The sequence below is a fragment of the Trichechus manatus genome, unplaced genomic scaffold, assembly GCF_000243295.1.
Source record: "Trichechus manatus latirostris isolate Lorelei unplaced genomic scaffold, TriManLat1.0 scaffold00038, whole genome shotgun sequence".
Classification (NCBI taxonomy): domain Eukaryota; kingdom Metazoa; phylum Chordata; class Mammalia; order Sirenia; family Trichechidae; genus Trichechus; species Trichechus manatus.
In genome coordinates this window covers 11,769,250-11,794,905 of record NW_004443974.1, presented here as the reverse complement: position 1 = coordinate 11,794,905, position 25,656 = coordinate 11,769,250, and the positions used below count along the sequence as shown (strand labels likewise).

The 25,656-nt window shown below is 40.7% G+C and overlaps 1 protein-coding gene across 1 annotated transcript in view; it reads right to left on the bottom strand.

Moving 5' to 3' along the window:
- The window catches only part of GARNL3 (GTPase activating Rap/RanGAP domain like 3), a 148,637-nt gene that overhangs the window by 32,773 nt on the left and 90,208 nt on the right, over window positions 1-25,656 (bottom strand). The window contains exons 11-21 of the mRNA XM_004375683.2: window positions 23,093-23,201; window positions 20,454-20,499; window positions 18,840-18,946; window positions 15,409-15,524; window positions 13,468-13,572; window positions 11,758-11,832; window positions 8,694-8,805; window positions 3,808-3,906; window positions 3,323-3,439; window positions 2,583-2,755; window positions 743-901 (exon numbers count right to left, since the gene is read on the bottom strand). Of these exons, the coding sequence (XP_004375740.1) occupies window positions 743-901; window positions 2,583-2,755; window positions 3,323-3,439; window positions 3,808-3,906; window positions 8,694-8,805; window positions 11,758-11,832; window positions 13,468-13,572; window positions 15,409-15,524; window positions 18,840-18,946; window positions 20,454-20,499; window positions 23,093-23,201 (1,218 nt within the window). The remainder of the gene's footprint in view (window positions 1-742; window positions 902-2,582; window positions 2,756-3,322; window positions 3,440-3,807; window positions 3,907-8,693; window positions 8,806-11,757; window positions 11,833-13,467; window positions 13,573-15,408; window positions 15,525-18,839; window positions 18,947-20,453; window positions 20,500-23,092; window positions 23,202-25,656) is intronic.

Here is a 25,656-nt window from a genome sequence, read left to right as displayed (position 1 = left end):
GTAGCTCAAATGTTATCAGGCCTCACCCTGCTTCACCAATAAATGGGCTGAAGAGCTCTGTGAACTGCTAGCATCAGCGCTGAAGAAGTCTCCCGTGACAGGTCACAGAGTGGTGCTAACCACCCTCCAGTGAGTGTTAATGTTCAGACTCCAGAACAGTCATCTTTAGAGTTCTAGGGCAGTTTTGGGTGAACCTTAGATTCTATCCAAACCGCAGGACACCACTGTTCTCTGTGCAGCTCTGGCCAGCGGGTGTAGACCCTCTCCTAACGGCATCCTACCTCTTCTTCCTTTCCCAGTGGGCCTCTAAAGGATAGAGAGGGGTACTTATCCTCCCCAGCTACCCAGTCCCCAAACTGTGAGTCTGCAGGGCCACATAAGCAACCTTATTCTCCAGAGGCCCTCCTGGTATGAATTACCAAGCAATGTCCTCATTTACTTATTTATTTGTATTTAGCTTTTTGACTTTTATTTCTCTTTTATTCAAAAAGACAGGATGGCAGGGTAAGATCTGGAAAAGCTGAATGGGGCAAAGGGAACGTTTCACTATATTAGATCAATCTACTTTCATCTATAAAAATGGCAACGTCATGTAGTTCAGCCTAAATAGTATATCACATAATACTGACATAAATAGAATGTAATTAAAAAAAAAATCCTAATCATGGCATCACAAAGTTAGAAGGCATAACCAATCCTAGTCTTCTTTGATTCCCACTTGCCCCTGTAACTGTCAACTTACCCTGCTGGCTTCCACGTGGTGCAGTCTGAAGGCTTCTCCCGTGCTCTCGTTGACCACATCAAATTGGTGTCGATAAGCCACACAGATGAGATTGTCGCTCTCTTCAGTTGGTCCATCCACTAAGGTCATCACCACAGGAGGGTCGGATAGACATATCTCCTGCATGATTGATGATGTAGGAGAAAGGGGTTAGAACACAGAACAGCCACCTTATCAACCCCCCAATGCCCAGGGATCACATCAGACTTCTCCCTTCCATAACCTATCTTCAGGATGTAGACCTTTATCCACTGGAAAGAGAGACCAGGAAACAATTTTACAAAATTGATTCAATGGTATGGTCTGCTTTAGCCCTCAGTCTGGCCCTGTTCTGTAAGATATAATAATAATTATTATTATAGTAATACTATAGTATAGTAATAATAGTATAGTAATAATAATAATTAATAACCTTATTGAGCACTTACCACATGCCAGGCACTGTTCTCACTGAGTCCTTATAACAACCTTATGAAGTAGGTACAGCTATTATTCTATTTTACAGATTAGGAAACTGAGGCTCTAAGGTCAAATGACTTGCCTACAGTCACACGGTTTACATGTGGTAAAGCCAAGTTCGAACTCAGGAAATGTGATTTCAGAGCTGATAAACTTAACTGTTATACACTGTTCTGGTCTCTTAAATTGACTATTGGCATGAATTGATATGGTAGATTCATGGGGCATTTAACTCTAGTTAGGCAAAAATAATTTCTTAGCTTGCCTACAGGTGTGCTCTACCTTAGTGGTTAATGTTTGACATATTTTGCACCTTAATGTATGATAGTTTTTAAAAAGAGATGGTAAGATGGAACATCAAGGAAGGAACTTGGCACTGTTCTGGGACCCCTGAGGAGGCGTCTCTCACAAGGCTTCACCCTCACTCTATCAGTAAACCCTACTGACTATGGCAAGCAGGGCAGCTTTGCTGACTGATTCTTCCCACTTTCACAGCTACCAAAGCCAGCAGCATCCCTTGCTGGGATCCTGCATTAGCCCCAAGCAGGTCTCCCTATTTTCACTCTTGGCCCCCTATGGTCCTTCCACACAACAGCCAAAGTGATGTATTTAAACCATGTCACTTCTTGCTTCACGCCTTCCATTGACTTCCCACTGCTGCCAAAGTTCTTGCAGTGTGGCCTTCAGGGCTCGAGATAATCTGGCCCCAGAATACTCTGCCCTCACTGCCTTGCCTACGTTGCTCCAGACACCACAGCCTCTTGACTGTGCCTTGGACAGGGCCTCGGGGCCCCTGACTGGCTGCTCCTTCTGCCTGGAATGCCAAGATATCCTCATTCCTCACTCCCATGATCCATTTGGGTCTCTGCTGAAAAGGTAACCATTTTAGAGAGGGCTTCCCAAGATACTCTAAAAGAGAACTACCTTTCTTTACCCACCACCCTCCCAGCTCCATTATTCTCTGTTTCCTTATCCTACTTTATTTTTATTCTCAGCACTTATTTCTGCTTGCTGTCATACATATATTTGCTTATTTCTGTTATCCTTCAACTAGAAAGCAATCTCCATGAGAGGAGAAACGTTGTTTTGTTCACTGCTGTATTTCCAGTGCCTAGAACAGTGCCTATAGGTGCTCGTTGGAACGAATGAGCTGGATGGAGTAAGGAAGAGCACTTTTTGTGTTAGTCTTCTGGGAGAAACTAGGCTACCAGAGGAGAGGGTTTTCCTAGTTGGTTAATGAGTAGTGGGACAACACTACTGGATGACACTCTCTGGGTGAAAGGAGATAGTCTGTCTCAGGACACCTTGGCCAGAAGAGAAGTGATTTGAAGAGAAAACCTACCCTGATGTACTGGAATTCTTCAACAGGTGACTCCGATAGGGGAGATAACAATGAGATGCTGGTTACCCCACTTGGCTTATGTTTCCTTGTGATCAGAAGCAGTTTATTCCGGATTGCAACAATAATTCTCAACTCTCTGCTATGGTGAGTGTTAATGGCATACAAGTGGCAACCTGAGAAGAGAAATAAATGATACTGAACAGATGACAAGAGGTCTTGGCATTACCTAACAACCCTGGAAATTAAGCACACCCCAGGAAATGGGGAATATGGGAGGAAGACCATGAATTGACTAAGAATGTTTCTGCTTCCAGGCAGAATGGGGGCTTGAAATAAAAATTAGGTTGAGTTATAGAAAAATTAACGAAGTCATATTGCCTATATTCTAGAATTTGAAGACTGAGTTTCATACCTGCTACATCATACGAATTAAAATGAGGGGAGATCAGAGCTTCCGGAACCAAAGTGTGTAAAAATCTCTTTACTCACAGATTTGCTTGTGGAGCTTAATTTACCTCCAAAACATTTACATGGCCTAAAATTTCCTCTAGTCCTCCATGTGTTTTTCTATCTTTCAAGTTTCTGTTAAAGAACAATGATGCTATCTTTATGATGTTTCCAAGTAAAAAAAAAAACAAACAATAAAATAAAATTCCTATTCATTTTTATTTCTAGTAAAACATGAACCGTTTGAGGAAAAAAATAAACAGAAACCACTAAAAGATGAAGAACCAAGTCACCTTTCGTTTTCTCAAGCTTATTTTCCCTGCAGTCATACTTGCTCTTCACAGCCTGTTTTCCCTCAATGCCCTTTTGCACAGTGCTTAGCCTGAAGACATAGAGGCGGGCATCTTTTCCTGGTGAGAGAAAAAAGATGGAAGAGGAGATTAATATGGCAAAGTTAAATGACCTGGAAGAACTGAAAGGGCAGAATGTGTAGGAAAACTACGGCTAGAGGAATAAGGATTTGAGATGTTCCAGAATTCAGGAGAAACCCACATCACCTTTATTTTACAATGCAATTAAGGATTCCACCCTGCCCCACTCTCTGTCCGTCATCATCTCTCCCCAGAGAACAAATAGGCCACCAAGGGACTCTGACCACGGGGCCTCAGGAAAAGAAAGAGCTGGTAAGGCCTAGGGAGTGAGACCACCCTCAGTGTCTGCCACAGAAGGCTTTATGCTCTTCTCCTCCCAGAGACCACCACATGGAAGGGAATACCACCTTTGTCTGCTCTGAGAATCAGCAGGTCCAGAATCTCAAGCACATGCATCTGCTTCACTGGCAGAGTTTTGTCAAACACTGGCACTGACGGAAGGTCATCTGGAAAAGGACACCTGGTTACCCAACACTGCAACCACAGCCCACGCTTTTCTAGAGCCTCTAAAACATGACTACAGGTAGTTGAGGACCCCAGGTCTCTCTAGGCAAGGAAGGAAGTCAGCTTCTAGAGCTTTCATAAGGTCTTGCAATAAGTTCAAGCACTATTCTCTTCTCAGCTCAGGGAGAAGTACCGATGTTTCCCTCCCAAAGGCATTCAGAACTCTATATAGCCAGCGTAGCAGCAGGGGCAGGTAAACTATATTCTTCTCCTTAATGTTCATCAAACAAAAAGTTAACATCTTTCAATCCCAGTCTTCACTCGGGTTGTAACCAAAGGACTAAACACCAACTTAAAACAAAAAAACAGAATAAGATCAGCCACTTCTTTTAAGTATTTTATTTTTATGTAATGTTTGAAATTGCACCATATCTTAGGTCATTTTGTATATTTCTCAAGAAAGCAAAATTAATATTTCCTTTTGTATTTAAAATAAATACAAATTCACCCTACTCTAACATGCCTGTATCAATAGTAGCTTGCCTACCAATTTTCAGTATTTGTCCATATAGAAATACAAAATCTCCTCTTTAGACGAAAGTAAGTCATATTGGCAGAAAAATATAAATTAAATTGCCCAAATAACAGGAAAAACAAAACAAATTTAAGTGGAAATGCTCAGGAAGATTTCAGGCAAATGGATGATTAAAGACATTTCAGATACACTTATGATTTGTTTTTAGCTTACTTACTGGGCTCTTAAATTGCTGGCAATTACTTTGTTCCTAGGGGACCCTAGAACACAGGGGGCTAAAACAGTTGTTCTGTTCTATAAGCAAAAAAGGGCTATTCTGAGCTTGACACAGAATCAGGGCAAGGCAGTCTAGGAATGGTGCACACATTTTAGGTAGGAGAACTGGCTATCTCATTCTTTATCTGAACTAAGCCTGAAACTTATGTCTTCAAGTGCTCTGCTATTGTGGTCTTGAGTTTGTCTAGTAATAATTTAGGTACAAGGATCCCTGAGCATCTTGTTTCTTCCAGAAATCTAAGTCTGGCTGGGAGCTCATCCATCCCTGGGTGGTGTCCAGGACAGAGGAGAGCTTTCGCCATCAGGATTAGTAACAGCCTCACAGTGGGGAGGGCTCTCCAGCTCCTACAGCAGGCTTGTGAGAGCTCTGGATTTTCTTAGACCACAGGGCCTGCAGAGCTCTTATTAGAATTAGGGCTTGTCTCTAGTTACCTGTAATCATTGGGGCAAATGGAAATTTTATGATAGCCTGTCAGCCACTTTTCTTCCTCCTCTACCCTAGGCCTTCACAAAAAGAAACAGACTGTCAGGGTCTTTGTACTTGGCTGGGGGAAGATTTGATTTTTCAAAATACAGAATCACTCTAGTACTTGTCATCACATTTGGCTAAATAACTACGATTATTTCATTTTGTTTTGTAACAACAACAGCAACAGCAGCTAACAGACACTGAGGGCTTACTACATGCCAGACTCTAATACTAAGTTTTCCATTTACTTAATTTAAATGTCCCAATGACCCTATTAAGGAGCACTGGTGGCACAATGGTTAAAGTCATCAACTGCTAACCTAAAGATTCGAAACTACCAGTGGCTCCATGGGAGAAAGATGTGGCAGTCTGCTTCTGTAGAAATATACAGCCTTGGAAACCCTATTGGAATTGACTTGACGGCAGTGGGTTTGGTTTGGGTTTGGGAAAGAGCCTGTTAGGTAGGAACTTTTAATATTCCCATTTCACAAATGAAGAATCTGAGGCTCAGAGGTGTTAACGACTTGTCCAAGGTCACACCTTGAGCTTGCAGAACCTAAGTTTGTGCAAGGATAAAGCCCCTGCTCTTAACCAGCTGCAGCATAAAAGCAGCACCACACCCCCATGGATTGATTGCGCGACCATGGGAACAACAGTAATGTAAAGAATTAACAAATGGTAGAAGCACTTCATTTAAAATTTAAAATATGTATACTATGTAGTTGCTAAACTGTGTACAGAGTAAATTATCATTTATTCTCCATCAAATCTTTCTCAGATGGCTGAACTTGTTTCCATACAGCACAGGAAAGAAGAGGAGGTAAGGATATGAGAAAGTGACATTACACCCTAATGATTGTTTTATAACATATTTTTCCTTCTTGTAATCTCTTTATGAAGAAACTCACAATCTTTTAGAACCTGCTTTTCTATTACTTTAAAACTAGACAAATGGTGATAGCATATTTAATCAGTATTTAGACTCCCTTCAAAGTAAGTTTTTGCTACATTTAGAATACTAAGGATCTTGATTTTTAAAAATGACCTTGAAAGGGGTAGATTACTGTGTGGATAAATTTAATAAAATTAAGCAGAGGCTAACGGATGGAGTGGAACTCAGCCTGAAATGAAATGGAGAGATTCACTCATGGAAACAATGCATAATATGATTAAATGTAGACAAGAAAAAGATAAACAAAGAAATAACAAGAGAATATGGCTTAAAAGCACAAAAAGGAATACCAAGAAAGCCTGAAGGGCTATTCTCCTTTTTAGCAAAAGCAAACAGAGATGCATCACATGAAAAAAATCATCTGAATATTAAATCTAAGCTGAGTAATAAATCTAAGTAATAAACCTAAGTGTATACGGCTACCACCTACTTAAGACTGCCTTCAAATTCAGAAGAAATGATTTTCCTGGCAAATCACAAAATCCTTATATCTGAAACCTCCATTAAATTTTATTTTTCCATTCACTTTTAGATATATAGAGATGGAAATTTCAGAAAAGGATTTGGTAATCTTGGTTTGGATTTTACATAAAACAGAAGCATCTCAAATACAATTTTTTCCCTACTTTTAAGTAAGCCTTATAAATAGTCACTATCAGGCACGCTATTTTTTCTTTACCGAAAAGGCAGACAGAATTTTGCAGTCTTTAGCCATAAAATTTTTCGCAATTATTTGCCCAGGACTATCTTTCTGGGAGTCTGTGCTAACGTAAAGAAAAAAACATTGGTAGCACTGAATTTAATTTTAATAAAATGTAGCTGGTTGAGTGTAAAGAGTACTGGACAAGGAATTCCATCTGGGTTCTGGTTCCAGAAGTGCCACTCACCAGCTGTGTGATCTTGGGCTAGGCACATCATTTCTTTAGGTCTCAGTTTCTTCATCCTAAGAGACTAGACTCAACCTCTAGGTCTACTTTGTTTTGAACTTTTTTGTAAATTCTTTTATTTGGTTGTACTTTTGGCAAAATCTGAGGATTTTGTTACCTTTTAGCAAGTTCATAGGGACATAGCAAAGATACTAGCTGCTGTTTAATAAGTTGTTACTATGTGCCTGGCAATGCTTTAAGCATTTAACATAGGTAACTTTACTTAATCCCTACGAATCCTCTCCTTTTAGTTATCATCATCATCCCCGTTTTATTTATTTCATCTTTTTTTATTGTCATGAACTATTTTTCAGGGACTTAAAAAATTACCCCCATTTTAGAGAAATCTGAGGAGACCCTGAGAGATTAAGTAATTTCTCCAAGGTCACAAAGATTTTCTAATTATTTGCAGTTTCTAAAATTAAATACTTAATTTAAATTCTGAATTTATGAAATAAAATAGATTTTTCATAAATTAGTTTTTATGAAATTAGTTATGTGTACAGTTATGTTATGGACACAAAACGTATATCAAAAATAACAGATAAGGTCAGAAACAAGTCCTTTATAAAGCAGTCCAGCTCTCTCACCATACTACAGAAGGCACTAGCACAGTACCTGGCACACAACAGGCACTTAGTACATGTGCTGAGTAAAGGTTTGAGGGAGGGAATAAAGTCAATGCTCAAGGGTAGACGGATGCTGCATAGTTTTAGGCCATTACGTTCCTCTCACAGTGTTGGCTTTCAGTATTCTCATAATGCATTCTACGGCAACTGGAGACTAGGTGGGCCTGCTCCATGCAGTCCCAGGAGGTGCCTTTGGAAGCTGCTGTCTCAATGCCCACCACTCCCTCTGAGCTCCAGGAGAGGACTGTTGCCGGTGTTCAGCCCCTTTAGGCCACATTAGGCGTGTGGAAGACCCAAACGGGCTTCCTGCTGGAGAGGACCACGCAGTCCATGATTCTAAATCCCCACCCAAGCTTGAATTCCATCTACAGCATCCTCACCAACGGCATGTCCGATTGATAGACAGAGAACCGACTCTCTCTCCAGGCAGGCTGATCTACTTGTCTATCAGAAAGTTTGATTTTATATTGAGTAGAAATCTGTCTCCCTGTCAAAATCTTTTTGTTTCTAAAACCATCAAAAAATGGATTTTCTAAGATTCTTATTGCTTGTTTTGAATCCTAAATACTTTATGAATCAGAAACCTTAAGAGGGAAAAAAAAAAAGACTCTGAGAGAGAGGAGTGCATGTCCCTGATAATTAAAAACCAAAAACATAGAGGCTCTAAATAACAACGTGTTTTTGTTGATTTCAGGTAGAATGTTGGAATCATGGTAAGTACCAGCTCAAAAAGTAGATCCTTTCTGCAGGTCATTTGATTTCTACAGAGTAATCAGAGATTTGGAGAAAGGACAAATCAATCATGCATGGCTCACCCTCCAGCTTGCTTCCCTCTGCTTGCCCTGAAAACAAGGGGTTAATTTCATAAGGAAATGAAATTTTGCTAACCTTACTTCTGAAGACACATTTATGGCCTAAAGGGTATTGACCGGTGGTCACCCATGTTAGAAATACTGTAAGTCACACAAATAAAGACATTTGTAGGAGCAGCTACTCACTAACCATCCACTAGCAAGACGCCAGCATCAGTGGAAACCAGCAAGGCCTGGCCCCAGGGATCTGCACACACAGCTTCGTGAGGGAAATTACTGCAGAAACACTGGGGCTCCCAAGGCTGCGAGGCGACACAAGCATCGGAAAATAAGTGCACCAGAAAAAATACACTGCGGCCCATCAAATGGAAATGTATAGTACAACTCCTGAAGCAGTAACACAGATACCCCAGTGGGAGCAGAGTCACTCCAAACCCCCGTAGCTAAATGAGGTCTGGACTTAGTTACCTTTTTTAAGAAGAAAAGTCTCCTTACAAACACATATGCAATAGGAAAAGAATGGATTCACTTGTTTCTGGCACCATGACCTGTCTCTATATTGTTATCATCTTACTCGTGGGAAATCAAAGCATTGGAAACATTTTTAAAGCATTTTTCTTTATTATCTGGAAGTTGTACCAATTGGTGCCTATTTTTCAGAGAAGTCATATTAGTTCATCATAAAAGGAAGTCCCACGTAACTGTATAAAAAAGTCAGATTCCTGTGTTGCTGATTCAGCAAAATTATTAAACCATACACAATGCACAAGATTGATATTGTCTTAATATGAAAATGCTTAATGACCCATTTCAGGCTACAAAATCTTAAAAGAAAAAATAACATCTGCTTATAGGAAAATGTCAAGTGCTACCAACAAACTACTCACATCCCTCCTTGTGATATATTCAGTGTGTGAACTTTTTTCCTTGAGTCTTAATTTCATTTTCATTTCAGGCATAAAGCGTTAGCTTGCCCTCACAACTGCTTCAGAGCTGTGTGTGCATGCCTGGAGCTGGTGGGTCACTGTTTAGTGGGTTGTTAGTCACACTGGAATTGTGGACATTTTCAACAGAATCATTCACTTCCTTCCAAGCCACCTGGCTCAGCCTCAGAGGACAAAGAAGTTCTTGGAGATTCTTAGGGATGAGATAAAGTCTTACATCTTCACTTTTACTCTTGATTAGACACAAGGGCCTGGTGTCCCACCTGGGGCTATACAAGAGCATGTGTGTGCAAGTGTGTGTTTGTATGCACTGGGGGCACACATGCTTGCATACCCTAAGTAGAAGTGAAGGCTCTGAGGACCACCTTCAAGGGTGTCATGAGGGCTGAGGGTAAACACTGTGTGCATCAATGCTAACTTGGAAAAGTCATGATCTCCCTTTAAAAGCCCCACAAGCCTCCAGAAAGAATACTCTAATTGCTAGGATGCAGCTTGTACTGTTCTGAAAAGACCACTTGAAAAATGTGAAAATATTTTATAAACTGAAAAGGCTACACAAGTGCAGGTCATTAATTCAAATGGTATTTCCCCAAGATTATTTCTGGCAATCCTGAGTTTGTGACTTATAGCAAGAAGACATGAAAAAGCAACGTCAATAAAAATGCCAATCAGGAGACAGACATAGACATCAGAGCATTAGGTAATGTGAAGACACAACAACCAACTCTTAATAACAAAATGTTCTCTGACCAAAAGGACATGATTTCAGAACACTTAGGCAGAAAAGGGGTTTTTAACCCGTAAGATCCAAGGGCTCTTTAGATGATGCATGGAGGGTTTACAGAGGTCTGTGAAGCCTCTGGAATTGAATACAAGATGCTGTGTATATGTGCCATTTGTACATTTTCCTGGTGTGTGGGGGTCCCATTGTTTTCATGGGTTCTCAAAGGGGCCAGTCTCACGATGCCTGAGGAACCACTGAATATCAGTGCATGAAGTGTCATCAATACAAACTCAGATCTGGCCACAGAGGCTCTGGTCTGATGGCTGATGGCATTTGCTAGTATGTAGGGTCTCAGTGTAGATTCTGCAGGGAAGGAAGGGGTCTAAAGGTCTTCCTGCCTAAGTGCAGAACTCTAAATAGACCCCTAAGAACATTTTATTAAGAATATTATTAAATCTTACTGGAATTTGGTGTTTATAAAGTGCTTGGCAACACTGCAAATCCTACTATACACATGACAGGTAGATAGTGGGAATTTCTGCAACCTTTGGGAAGGATGCCTTACCATCTGCCTTAACTTGGTTGTAGTTTTTAGCATCATTTGTATTTTTAGCTCATCATTTTCCTGAAATCAGAGTTTAAAGTGTGTAGGTTCTGCAATTTGAATACAAATCATTCACACCTTTATCATGAAGGTAATTGTATATATAATTCTTTTGCTTTTATAATAGATATTTCTCTAGTGATGTGCTGCCTGTGAATTTGTTTCATTTAAATAATTTATACATATTCTGAATATAGACATGATTATTGAGTTATTAAGTGCATAGGATGGTGTTTCACAATACAAAATCATGTGTATAGTAAGTTTGTAATCCAACTTGCTTATTTTTTTTCCTCTTCTCTTCTTGATTATCACCTAGCTCTTTTTCACACAAAGTGGAAACGAGAAGTAGAGAGATAGGCCACAGAATTTTTTGCTTGGCTGAGTGAACTATAGATTAAGCAGTGGTTTCTCCACTGTGGTCCTCTGACCAACAGCATCAGCATCAACTGGGAACTTGTTAGAAATGCAGATTCTCAGGCTTCACTCCAGACTCACTGCATCAGAAACTCTGGCAGGAGAGTCTAATACACACTAGAGTTTGAGAGGCACTGTTATAGGGCCTTGCTGTTCAAAGTGTGATCTGGGGTCAGCAGCAAAGGCATCACACAGGAACTTCTTAGAAATTTAGAGTCCTGATCCTGCCTCAAAACTTCTGAATCAGAATATGGATTTGACCAAGATGTCCAAGTGATCTGTGTGCACATTCAAGCTTGAGAATCACTACTGAACCTAGCCTGTGTGACCCGGCCGGGCCCAGCAGCTCTGCCCCATTTAAGCATGCAAGGGCACAAGCATACTAGAGACAGAAGAGGGGCTTCCACTAAACATCTACCCAATTTTATCTGGGGCTTCATCCGAGGACTCTGCAGTAGACAAACTGTTCTTCCTTCTGCCCTACAAGCCTCTTTCCAAGAATATGAATAACTTCATTGAGGATAAATGACATTCACAGTTTAACTTGAAAGGCTCATCAACTCACCTCTTTTTTACAGATCCCTGAAGCTGCCAAACTTGATGGAGCATCTCCTCTCACAATGGATTTCAGTTTTAGTGCCTTAAAGAACAGAGGCCTCTTTTAAAGTTTGTTGTTGAGCAGCAAAAGAACAGCAGGATAAACAACTGTGATTTGAAATAGATTTAATAAAACAAGAGTAATTTCAGACCAAAGTTTTCAGGTTTCCACATTGCTTTATCATTGAAGATAAGGAATAGTCAGCTGGCTATGTGAAGCCTTGATTACAGCATTCTAGCCCAAATTAACCCAGCTGCGTTCTATCATTTCAATAGATCAATATATCAGTACAGTGAAAAAAACCATGGAAGCATTAAAAACAGATGGATTTCTAGGTCCCTCCTCAATGTTGATGAATCAGAATCTCTAGAAGTAGGGTAGGGTATCTTAAACAAGCACCAGTGTTTAAAAGTCTCTGTAATAGTGCAGACTGCAACAGCCTGAGACCAGAAGAACTAGATGGTGGTCGGCTACCACCAACGACCGCCCTGACAGGGAACACAACAGAGTCCGTGATGGAGCAGAAGAAAAGTGGGGTGCAGAACTCAAATTCTAGTAAAAAGACCATACTTAATGGTCTGAGACTGGAAGAATCCCAGAAAGCATGGTCCCAGGACTCTCTGTCAACCCAGAACTAAAACAATTCCCCAGGCCAACTCTTCAGACAAAGACTGGACTGGACTGTGGGACATAAAATGATACTCGTAAAGAGTGTGCTTCTTAGCTTAAGTAAATACATAAGACTAAATGCGCAGCTTTTGTCCGGAGGTGAGATGAGAAGGCAAAGAGGGTCAGGAGATGGTTGAATGGACATGGGAAATCAGAAGAAGAAAGGAGGAGCGTGCTGTCACAGTATAGGGAGCAACTAGCGTCACATATCAATGTATGTATAAATTTCTGTATGAGAGACTAACTTGAATTGTAAACTTTCACTTAAACTACAACAGCAAAAAAAAAAAAAAAAAAAAAAGTCTCTGTAACAGTGCTGTTTTGGGAGAAAGTTATCTTTGCCTCTAAGCTTTCCTTGATCATATGACCTTCCTTCATCCACATGCCTTGCCTAGCTCCATACTTCCAGGTCAGGACTTCTCTGCAGCTGGCAGCACTCCTCCCTGCCATGACCTGGAATCAAAGCAGCAAGCTGCGTCGCCTCCCGGAACTGAGAAATGCCAGTGTCACGTGGGAGTGAGGCAAAGGGAGAGTGGTTTATTCCATAAGCCTGGAATAAGGTGATGACAGGGATGGTTACTTCGAAGTAATAGGGTGGAAATTCAGGTTTTCTGTGAGTGACACAGCCACTCTGCTTACCCCTGCCAGAGAGGAGCTCAAGGTGTTTTTCCCAAATTGGCATTGCACTCCTCAGAAAATTCCAAGGAAGCAAGCAAGTGGTATATGCTCCCTTGACATCAGGGAGCCCAGAGACGGGTACTGTGGCCTCTCTGCTTCAGGTCAGTAACATTCCCCCTACTGCAGAGTACTTTACTCTCACTCACACCTGCAGAGGACTACACCTACCTGGGTGTCAAAATCTCATCCATGTTTCCCACAATAATCCTGAGGAAACTATAGAACTCCACAAGAGTGTGCAAACAGAAAAGTCTTTGCAGGAAGGCCATCAAGTTTGGATGGGACTCACGACTACATGTCTAGCAAAAACGGCTTCAGAATAAAACCCACCTGCCCTATTCTAACAAACTCTGCCTGGCGGGCCTCCTCTTTCTTCCGTGCCGACTTGGGAGATTCTGGTAAGACATCACTAAAAGATCGTCTATTAAGCATGTTCTAAAAAAGAAAAATAAGTTATGAATTCCACAAACGGCTCTCAAATCTTATCCTTTGGTTTCTCATAATGTTTAAACCTATTTGTCCAAATGGTCCTATTTCTACATTCTGTACTTGTCCATTCAATAAGCATTCATGAAGCACCTACTGTGTGCCAAGGTCTGTACTAGATGTTATGGATAAAAAAAAGTCAACAAGTAGACAGCCAGCACTGTGTAATGGCAGAGAGCATGGGCTTTGAAATTCGGCAAACCAGTGGCTCCATTCCTTACTAACTTATTAACAGTGTGATCTGGGCCACCATGTTGCACAGCTTTGTGGATGCCATTCTCATAGAGTGGTGCCCCTGGAATACAACATCCTGAATTCAATGCAAATGGTGCCCCCTGGAGTTGTGCAACTCTGTGGCCCTTTGGGTAACCTTGGGCAAGTTAGTTAACTGCTGAGTTTCAGTTTCTTCAGAGGCAATGCATGTAAGCACAGTGCTTGGCACACATTAAATAAATGTGCTTGGCACACACTAAATAAATCTTTTCCAAATGATAGTCATAGAACTGGGTACACACATTCAATCAGCAAGGATTTACTGAGCACCTACAACTCTGCCAGACATTGGGAATGTGATACACTCTCTGTCCTTGTGTAGCACAGAGACTAATGGCAGAGACAGATTAAGTAACTAATTGCATGATTATCCCATGTGATAATTTCTGTGAAAGAGAAGTATGTGGGGGCTATGTGAGTATTTAACAGGGTGACTTGGTTTCAATTGGGGGGTGGGTCAGAGAAGGCTTGCCTATGGCAGTGATGCTTTAGCCAAGACCCAGAGGATCGCATGCACTCATCGTGGTACCCTTTCTACACCCTTTCCTGACCTTAGGAAATAACAGGACAGATTACAGATTATGGCTTGTTGTTTGGGGTCCTGGGATTAGTCTGGCCCAATCCCTGCAAGTAGTGTGGGTGTACTGACGAACCAGAAGTTAAAGGGTGACTGTAAAATGATGGTGGTGACTGCTGAAGGGAAATGACTACATGAGCACTACAGCATTTTGATAGTCTACATCACCCTTGGGTAAGTACCTGAAACTTGATGTTACATTTATTTACACACATCATTAACAATTATTTTACTGGAGTTTATGAATGTATGGATTCTAGGGGAGTCTCCTCACTTGTCCTGTGCTTTTTTGTTAAATAGGGAAAATGTTTTTAAACAATGATGATTTTTGCTCTGAATTAATGAGTTCCTGACATCTGGTGATTTCACACTGAGTCTGGAAGCCCTGAAAGAGCACATGTGCCCCTCGAGGCGATGAGTTCCTCATGAAGGTGCTGTGTCTGATCAGTGTGGATATAATGAGGCCTAGGAACTGTCTGGCACAAAGTAGATTTTCATTAAATATAAACGTTTATTTCAATCCTGAGTATGGCACTGAATTTCCAGAAAACTTACAAAAGTACCCAGTTTCTCTCCACTATCCCCATTTTTGCCTATCCATCAACCCTGGTAATGTTGAGTAGTATCACTGAGAACAGCCACACAAAACAACACTCTTCCAAGTTCCAGGGACTGAGTTACAATAATGCCCCCCAGCCTGCCCCTTAATTTCCACAGGCCCTGGCTTTATGATAATCCTGTTCCATTATAAGGACACTCAACACTCGTCCTTCTTGTGGTAACAAGAGAACGCCAGCCCAATGGGGCCACAGTGTAGTCTTGACAGCAAAGATAAAGGTGTCTCCTTTGCTTTTCTAACCAGGACCTCATTGCTAGACTTGTGTTCTCAACTCAGACCCCATGAGAAGGAAAGAGGTCCATGGTCTCAGGCTTACCTTATGCAAATCTGGCATCAGATCCTGGTACAAAGAGCGAATCAACATATCCAGAGTACGCCGACGTTTCTGGGCAAATGTTGGTGTTTCCAAAGTGGCTTTTTCACCATTAATTACTAAAGCAAATGAAGTTATAAAGGAAATCACAAACATTAGCATGCTATTGAAGAATGGACCTAATCAAGGACATTTTTCACAGTGAACACCACCCACTTCCCAACACAGGTATTATTATTGGTATTATCCTTCCTTCATGGAGGAATGCTTAAAAACTCTAAATTTGTCTATACAGATTCATATTGTCCATAGGTATGTTTATTTTACCTTTCATATTAGACTGCAAGCTTCCTGAGCAAAGGGTATATCTGATTACCTAAAGACCTCTTTAGCTATACACTCAACCATCAACCTACCCCTCATGCATTGCAGCCACCCACTGTCCATCCATTCATTCATCTATCAATCCATTGACCCATCCAACATCTGGGGCCAAACTACCAGGATGCCATTCAACAGGAATTGAATGTATATTTGCTGCATTTTATAAGAAAAAATAACAACTGCCTAAGCAGAGTAGTGGGGGTTTGGCAATTCCTTATGGAAAAGAGCTAGGGTTTTAGTGGACTACCAACACACTATGAACCAATAGTGGAATGTCCAGTTACACATTAGAGTAGAGAATAGGAAGTGTACAACAGAGGTTAGGAATTTGCAGTCAAGACAGTTATGGGTTTGAATTCCAGTTCTGTTGCTAGCTGTGTACTCTTAGGCAAATTATTTAGCTCCTGTGGGCCTCAATTTTCTACCTTGTAAAAGAGATATAACTGTGTTTCCTTACAGGGCTGCTGTAAGAATTCAAATGAGACAGTGTATACAAAAGAGTTAGCACAGTATTTTGGCACATGGCACTGAATAAATGTTAACTATTATTTTTCTCACTCAAGGGTCAAAGGAAGGACAGTGTTTATAGACTGAAAAATGGAACTTCTTGGGGACAGGCATTACCTAGATAGTATCTAAGTGCTAGGGTGAAGCTGAGCTTGTTTGTAGCAAGACATCTCTTATGGAATTTAAACTATGCACGTCTATTATTTTCCTTAATTTTGTAATTGGGAATTTTTTGTTTGAGGATTTTCCCTAGAAAAATCCAATTTAAATGACTTGTTTTGGCTGAATAAGGGGAAAAGGTCAAGATCTTGGTTGAAATACCATTTCCTAGCATTATCTCGTAGTTTTCTACTTCCCCACTTCCTCCCTCCTGCTAAATCAACTCTGGATTTCAGAAAGATCTCTAAGTCCTTAGCCTCTACCTTTTCTCTCAGTCTATCAGCCCCTCCTGGTTTCCCTTCTCCTGGTCCCATGCTCCATCACTTCAATACATTCTCCCAATAACCTTTAGTTCCTTTATTCTTATGTTTATCTGCTATACCTATCCTTCAATCTCCACCTTTAAATCAACTGAACTTTTCATTTTACTTGACCTCATGCCATTAAAGATGCTGAAGAAAGTCACTCTGTTGACTGGCTCCATTTAAGTCGGCAGATTCCACTTATAAGCTAAGTTCTTAGTGTTGCTTAGCGATCCTCTAACTAAATCTGTGGTTAAATGACTACATACCCTTAGTAGCTTCTTCCCTACTGCTACTGGCACTCTACAAAAAATGCTTAAATCCTGAGCTCCATATTTCCAAGAACTTTTCAGCTTCTAGTTGCTAAACCTACTCTCTGCTGCTCTTTGTTTCAGTTCTGTTTCTTGCTCTCTACCTGATCCTTTCAACTTGTAACACATGGACACCACAGTTTTAAGAATCAGGCAATTTCACATAAAATTTCACATTTTGGGCTTGTTCTGAAAAATCAGATTATGTTGCAACACTGGACTCATATTCCTGAATGGCATCAATTGGCTGGAGCAGAGCATATGCCCTCCAGTTTATTATGGCTCCAGGTACTCCTTACTTCACCCACTTATATCCTCCATCTGGTCTCTCTAAGAATTTGAATTTGTGATCCCTGTTCTAGCATTTGAAATAAGAAGTACAGATATTAGAAGGGAAGAGACAAGATCATGATCTTTTGCAAATGATAGCAGTGTTTGCTACGTCTAACATGTCAGAGCGAGACATAGCAACAGACCCTGGTGTAGGTTAAAGCAGAATAAGCCCCAGCAAAAGCACACTTCATTTCCCAATTCTCCAAGAAGAAAGTTTTGGAAGCATGTGGAGATCTTTGCAAAGGATTGGAAGGATTTTACAGAAGGAAGAGAGGTATTCGAGTGCCTTGGCTGGGACTGGGATGCTTTTGGTGGCTGAAATTAAGTGACATATCCCTTCAAGTGTCAACTGCATGGGTAGATGTACTGAGGAAATTTTCTGCTGTTGCTGAGGGAGGATTCATGTTCGGGTATATGAAGGAGAGACTGAGGAAATTAGAAGACAAAGGAGGGACAACCTGGCATCTATCCCTTTCTCTGGCCTGAGGGATTGGTCTTGGCCCTCATGGGAGTAGGACTAAGACTGAAAGCTCAAGGGGTAGTTGTTCATGAGACTTTGCACAAATCAGTGCTACCTTGGGGCAGGGACCAAGATGGACTCAGAATAGAAGAGAAGAGTGTTTCCTCCCCAGCTGCAGAGAAACAGTGATAGCATTAGGCAAGGTTTGTGGGGGTACAGCCAGCAAGCAGCTGCAATGCCCAGTGTGCTTGGAAGAAGGGGAGAAAAGCAGCATCTTCACACAGGGCACAGACTGCGGCAGCACTGCCAGGGCCCCAGTGGCTTGCAAGCAATGGACTTCCATGAAGAGACTGTAGTAGATGAACCAATGAGATAGTCCCACCACAGGGGCTTCCAGATACAATAACCAAGGGATACTCTGGGGAGAGGAGGGGCAGCGCTCTGTGGTTCAGAAGATAGGGGCTCAGAGTCAGGTATTTGGGTATTATCAGTGGAGCTAAAATTTATATTCACCAGCTAGTGAAGTCTGGGGAAGTCAGGTTCAACACACATCATATTCTCATTCTCTATTTCTCTCTCTCACACACACACTCCCTAACAACTCTCTCTATCCTTAAGTATATATCTATAACCACTCTTTCTCCCACCTACATCCTACTCTCTGATAAAGACAGTAGATACATTTATAAGCAGAGATTCAGAAATGACCATATTAGAACCCAGGGCAGAAAGAAAGAGTCCCCATGGTATACTGTAAGTGCGTCAGTGTGGGTGAACTTCAAGGCAGCGGGTAGGAGGGTAGGTATAGATAAGGAGTCAGGAGAAAACCCACATAACACTACTAGGAAGCTAAATACGTTTCATGTAAAGAATTAACAGCACATGGAATGCTTAAACAATGGTATTATTTTATATAGCATCATGTAAAATATTCTGATATAGAACAAGTTGAAAAACTACTTCAAAATAGAAACTTACATTTCACTAGCAAAAAGTCCCTGAATTCCTGGTGGTCTGTGAACACCGGTGGGGTTGGCAAAGGTGGGCCAAAAAGTGGTACACTTTCTTCCGAAAATATTTTCAGCCTACACAGAGAGTATTTCAGAATTACTTGGTTTTTCTTCAAGGATCACCAATATTTTGACCCTATATTTGTCTAGTCACTTACGTGACATGTTAGGAATATTCGTTCCATGGCAGAAGTGACTTGTCTGGGTTGCCAGAGCCTCTGCCACCACCTAGCTCTCCTGTCTAACTCAGTCAATGTGCTTTCAGGGCAGAGACCAAGTCTTGTGGCATCCTTAGTGGCCCAACCCACCAAGTCCTGGACAAGGTCAGGCACCCCAGGAATACCAAAGCAGCATATTTGGTACTTTCAGACAAAGCATCAACTCTGATTCTCACCAAACTTGCTAAGACAGTGGCCTTATCTTCATTCCACAGATGAGGTCTGAGGCCAGAGAAGACAAACACTTTTTTAAAAGCCTCAAAGTTAATAAGTGACAGAACTGGGATTCCAGCCCAAATCTTTTAGGCTCAAAGCTTATGCTCTCCACAACATGCCTTTTAATAGATTAATTTTTGATAACAGAGGGGTAAATGGGCAAGGATGCAGCCTAGAAAAGGGGATACTCTGGTCGAGATCAAACATATAAAATTTGTTCCCATCATAAAGTACAATAAAATTTCAAACTAGCTCTGACCCTTCAATCTATTGCCCAGAGTAAGACTCTATGGACTATACATGTTCCCCAAAGAGACGGTAGCCTTTAAGAAAATTCTATAAGGTAAACGATACTCGTGAAGAGTGTATTTCTTAGCTCAATTAGATACATGAGACTAACCAGGCAGCTTCTGTCCAGAGGTGAGATGAGAAGGCAGAGAGGGTTAGGAGCTGGTTGAATGGACATGGGAAATCAGGGGTGGAAAGGAGGAGGGTGCTGTCACAGTACAGGGAGAGCAATTAGGGTCACATAGCAATGTGTGTATAAATTTTTGTATAAGAAACTAACTTGAAATGTAAATTTTCACTTAAACTACAACAATAAACAAAAAATAAATAAAAAAAAGAAAATTCTATAAGGTGAGGACATGCCTATCAAATCAATCAAGAAATATGGATATCAAGAGTCTCAGAAAATCTGACTGGAGAGACCCTGGAAGACATGGCCCCAGACTCTCTGTTAGCCCAGAACTGAAACCATTCCCGAAGCTAGCTGTTCAGACAAAGATTACACCGGACTATGGGACATAAAATGATACAATGATACTCATGAAGAGAATGCTTCTTAGCTTGAGTAGATACATGAGACTAAATGGGCAGCTCCTGTCCGGAGGCAAGATGAGAAGGCAAAAAGGGACAGGAGCGAGTTGAATGGACATGGAAAATCCAGGGTAGAAAGGAGTGCGCCGTCACATTATAGCGAGAGCAGCTAAGGTCACATAGCAATGTGTGTATAAATTTTTGTAGGAGAAACTGACTGGAACTGTAAACTTTCACTTAAAGCACAATAAAAGTCTCTGAAAATCAATGCCAAATTATGAGTAAACATGAGAATTAGAACAAGAAATTGAGATAAAGTCATTACCTACCTGTAATTGTCACTTCGTTGATCATACCTCACTAAGGCAAAAATATCTGTGATGTTGGTTAAAGAAATTAATCAACAACCCTAATGTTCAGTCAACAACTTGTGCTTTGAAAATCCCTTGTGCAGAACTATTTTAGACCGGAATTTTATGTAGTTAAGGTACCTATCACTTCAATGTTGGGACAGAATCTTTTTTTTTTTTCGATAGTATTTTTATTAAAATTTTTTATTTATTTTATTTTTATTATTTTTGTATTATTGTGCTTTAAGTGAAAGTTTACAATTTAAGTTAGTCTCTCATACAAAAATTTATACAGACATTGTTATGTGACCCTAGTTGATCTCCCTATACTGTGATAGCACACTCCTCCTTTCCACTCCAGATTTCCAGTGTCCATTCAATCAGCTCCTGACCCTCTCTGCCTTCTGATCTCGCCTCTGGACAGGAGCTGCCCATTTAGTCTCATGTATCTACTTGAGCTAAGAAGCACATTCCTCACAAGTATCATTTTATGTCCCATAGTCCAGTCTAATCTTTGTCTGAAGAGTTGGAATTGGGAATGGTTTTAGTTTTGCGCTAAAAGAGAGTCCAGGGGCCATGTCTTCTGCGGTTCCTCCAGACGCAGTCAGACCATTAAGTCTGCTCTTTTTACTAGAATTTGAGTTCTGCACCCCACTTTCTCCTGCTCCATCAGGGACTCTCTGTTGTGTTCCCTGTCAGGGCGGTCACTGGTGGTAGCCTGGGATAGAATCTTGACTGCTTTAAGAGACAGCCCAGGAAAATATATGCAAGACCACCTCTGTGTGTTCATTCTTTGGGGAAAGGGCTAAATGTTCAAATCTGTCAGAAAAGCAATATAAATAAAGCTACTAAACAACTAAGCAGAGCCGTGGTGGCTCAGTGTTTAAGAGTCCGGCTGCTACTCAAAAGGTTGGCAGTTTGAATTCACCAGCTGCTCCTAGGAAACCCTATGCGGCAGTTGTACTCTGTCCTGTAGGGTCATTATGAGTTGGAATCGACTCGATGGCAACAGGTTCAACAACTAAGCAGCCAACAAAGCAGAAAGAGCAATTTCCATGCCTGAAAACACAAATGAGATTCCAATATGAAATTAGTCACATATTTCATCTCACACATTTAAGCAACTTAAATGTTTCCACTGTATACCTTCCCCCTCTCTCCTTCCAGCTTTGGCAAATGAAACAAGACAAAACAAAACAAACTGATGTAGCTGCTGGTAGCCTCTAAGCAGAATCTACGTGGCTGTGTCAGGGCAGGCTGAGTCTAAAATAGTCCCAATCAGCTTTTCTTTCTTTCTCCCACTCCTCTCTTCCCTCTACTACCTTCTATTCTTAGCTTTCCTCAGCTACAGCTAAAAAGCCATCGATCCCTCAAAGTGTTTCCATCTCCTTCAATTTCAGACTTAATGGAATGAGTCTGCATTAACTATCTGCTTGTCCCTTTCCAGAAACAAATGTGCTAAACTCCAAATCTAAAACTAATACCTAAAGGAAATACTAAAAATAGTGACTACCTCTATTATTCAAAAAGTCACCTTCTTCTCCTTCCTGCATGTACTTGGAGAAGTTTTTTGTGCTACAAGAAGAACCAATGGAGGAAGTGGGGGGTGGGGTGGGGGTGGGGGGTGTGGTGGGATATTAGTTCTAAATCCCAGTGACTAGAGCAAGATATCACTTAGTAAGCAGGGATGAGAACAAAAAAAGTTATAATTAAGTTGTATGTACATAGCCATTTTCTTCCCTACCCTCATGGAAGGAATTTGGCAATTTTAAACTTTTAAAAACTTAGGTGTTATATTGTTAGGTTATAATAAAGAAGTCAAAGTATATAGAGCAACCTATTTCCAGATGCAATGAGTTACGATGGTCCTGTCTCTGAACATTTTTACTGGAGTCTCCAGGGAATATGAGGGTCTAGATGAGAATTTATTTGGAAAATATCTATTAGTTATCTTTTACTTATTATGTACAACTTGTACAACTACCTCCTTTGGATTTAACTGTTATGGCCTGTGACCTAGAGCAACAGGCCCATGACTGGGTTGGCCATGCTCATGTCCCATACCTGTCTGGCTAAGCTGAGCTCAGAAATTACAGTGAACTTTAGCCTCATCACTGGACTTTTTCAGCAATATGAGTTAGATAAGGATTAGGATAAACAGAGGGAAAGCAAATAAAAATATTTGTTAAGATTTCAAGAGATGGTAATGTAGCAGTTATTATCAGGTCTCAAAGTCAACAAAGAAAAAGTATTTTGGCTTGTCTCTTAACTTATAAATTTTTATACCTAAAGCAAATTTCTCAGAGGATTCACTACCTATAATTCTTCTAATTCATTTATTATTAATGGGTGGTAGGAAGTTGCCCTCATTTCATACACTACCTTAGGAAAGGGAAGTTATTTCAGAAGTCAGGAAGAAATCTCTGAGAATTAATGCATCCACACAACAATGGATGGAGAGAGAAAGAGGATCTCTCTTTCAAATTCCAAAACAGTGGGTCTAAGAATCTAATAATGCAAAGCAAGTCAATTATAACATTTCATTTGGGGGTCATTTTAAGTCCAATAGGCCGACCAATAGCTTGCTAAACTGGAGCATTTGCAAAGGCACAGGATACGTGTAAAATGAGAGCGGATCATGGAAGGCTTAAAGGCAGGAGAAGATTCCTCTCCTTCCTGGAACACAATGGTGACGATATCATTTCCAATGTGGCGCTTCCTTTCCACCTGTATGTAAGCATAAACAACATCACTAAGAAAGTCATTCAAACATGGCACATTCAGAGTTAAAAAAAAAAACATGACACAACACAACATAGTACAGCACAACAGCAACTATCAAACAGCCCCCAAACTGTAGTCATCTTTGACTTCTTGCTTCCCTTATTTTACTGGTTCAATCTCTCCACCTCTCCTATTCACCTCCTCTGCTCCTCTCCCAATTCTGGCCTGCATTTCCTCTTTTCTACCCTTCTACAAAAGCCTCCTAACTAGCCTCCTGCTTCTGGTCTCTCTCATATCTACTGTTGTGATCAAGTCTATCTTCACTCATAATCTTTTTTTTTTCTTTTACAGCTTTGAGATATAATTCATATACCGTACAATTTACTCTTTTAGAGTGTACAATTCTGTGGGTTTTAGTTTATTCACAGAGTTGTGCAACTGTTGTTGTTGTTAGGTGCTGTCAAGTCGATTCTGACTCATAGTGACCCCGTGTAAGAGTAGAACTGCCCTATAGGGTTTTCTAGGGTGAAATCTTTTTTTTTTTTTAAATAATATTTTATTGTATTTTGGTGAAAGTTTACACAGCAAATTAGGTTCCCATTTGACAATTTCTACACAAATTGTTCAGTGACATTAGTTACATTTTTCACAGTGTGTCAACACTGTCTTTAATTGTGTTCTGGTTGTTCTGTTTCCAGTACTCTAGTTTCCTGGCCCCTTATCTTTTCATCTTTGCTTTAGAGTAATTGTTGACCTTTTGGTCTCATGTTTTTTAATGGTGCACCATATTCATGGATAATATCCTTTATTTTATGTGCCAATCTGTTATTTCACTAAAACGTGCCCTCATGGGATACCTTTGGTTCAAAGTTTAAAGAGTATGTCAGGGAGATAGTCTCAGGGAGTCCTTTAATCTCAACTGGTCTAATAAATCTAGACTTTTTAAGAATTTCAGTTCTATTCTGCATTTTTCTCCCACACTATCAGGGTCCATCTATTGTGGCTCTGATCAGAATGGCTGGTAGTGGTAGCTGGGCACCATCTAGTTCTTCTGTTCTTGGGGTAGATGAGGCCATGGCTCATGTAGGCTATCAGCACTGTAGACTAGTTTCTTCTCTGAGACTACTCATAATCCCTTTAGCCTGGGATTCAAGGTCCCCAAACAGGAGGCATGCATCAGAGTTCATTGGGGAGCTCGTTAAAAATACAGGTGCCCTGAGCCTCACCCCAGTTTGGGGATGAGGCTCATGCATGTGTACTTTTTATAAATGCCACAGATACTTCTTTCTTTCTTTCTGAGAACAACTACATAATCTGACTTCAGCTGATCTTTCCAAAATCAACCCCTAGACTTGCGGTCAGCAAATTTTTTCTGTAAAGGGCCAGACAGTAAATATTTTTGGCTTTGCTGGCCATTCAGGTGGAGTTTATTTCCCCTCCCCTTGAATATGGTTGGCCTGTGACTTACATTAACCAATGAAATGTAGCAAAGGTGACCCTGGACCAGTGCTGGGCCTAGCCTTTTAAGAGGAATAGAAGCTTCTGTCTCCTCCCTCTTAGAGCATATGCTTTTGGGAGCCCTAAGCCACTATGTGAGAAGTCCAGCTGTTCTGCTAGAGAGGCCATGTAAAGAGAGCACTTGAGTGGCCATAGGCAAAAGAGAGGCCCTGAGACTTCATGGAGAGGGAGAGAGGCCCATTTGTTCCAGCATCCTTGTCAAACCTCTTTAACTCCTCAGTTGCCATTGACTGCAACTGCTTAAGAGACCCCAAGTGAGACCAGTAAAAACACTGCTGGCTGAGCCCAGCCAATACACAGAACCCTGAAAGATAATAAAATGGTCGTTGTTCTAAGCCAGTAGGTTTTAAAATGCTTTGTCACGTAGCAATAGATAACCAAAAGAGGGTCCTTGTTTGCCCGATTTATTTTGTCTAGTCTCTCATTTCTGAATATCTCAAACCTGCCTATTGGTCTAAGGCCAGACAAATGGCACTTTCTCCAGGAAGCCTCTGCTAATCTCTATTAGAAGTTAACTTCCTGTCCTTCAGTATCCATAGCATTTTTATGGTGCCTTTCTTATGGGGCTTACGATCTGCTTTGTATTTTTGCACATATTCCATAATTCCTACTCTATACTGTAAGCTCCTGGAGAACACTCGTATCAGATTCTATTCCCATTTTGTAAATGAGGAAATTAAGGTTCAGAGAGGGTATAACGATTTCAGTTCAATTCAGAAAGTAATTACTGGACAGTGTTGACATGTCGTGGGGTTGTTAACCATTGTCATAGAGCAATATGTGTACTGTTTAATGAGAAACTATTCTGTTCTGTAAACCTTCATCTAAAGTACAAAAAAAAAAAAAACTTATCTATGTGAGATCAAATTAACAATAGTAACTCAAAAGGTTGATGGGAAGCCTGGGGGCAGTGAGTTGAAGATAATGGTGATGGAATAAT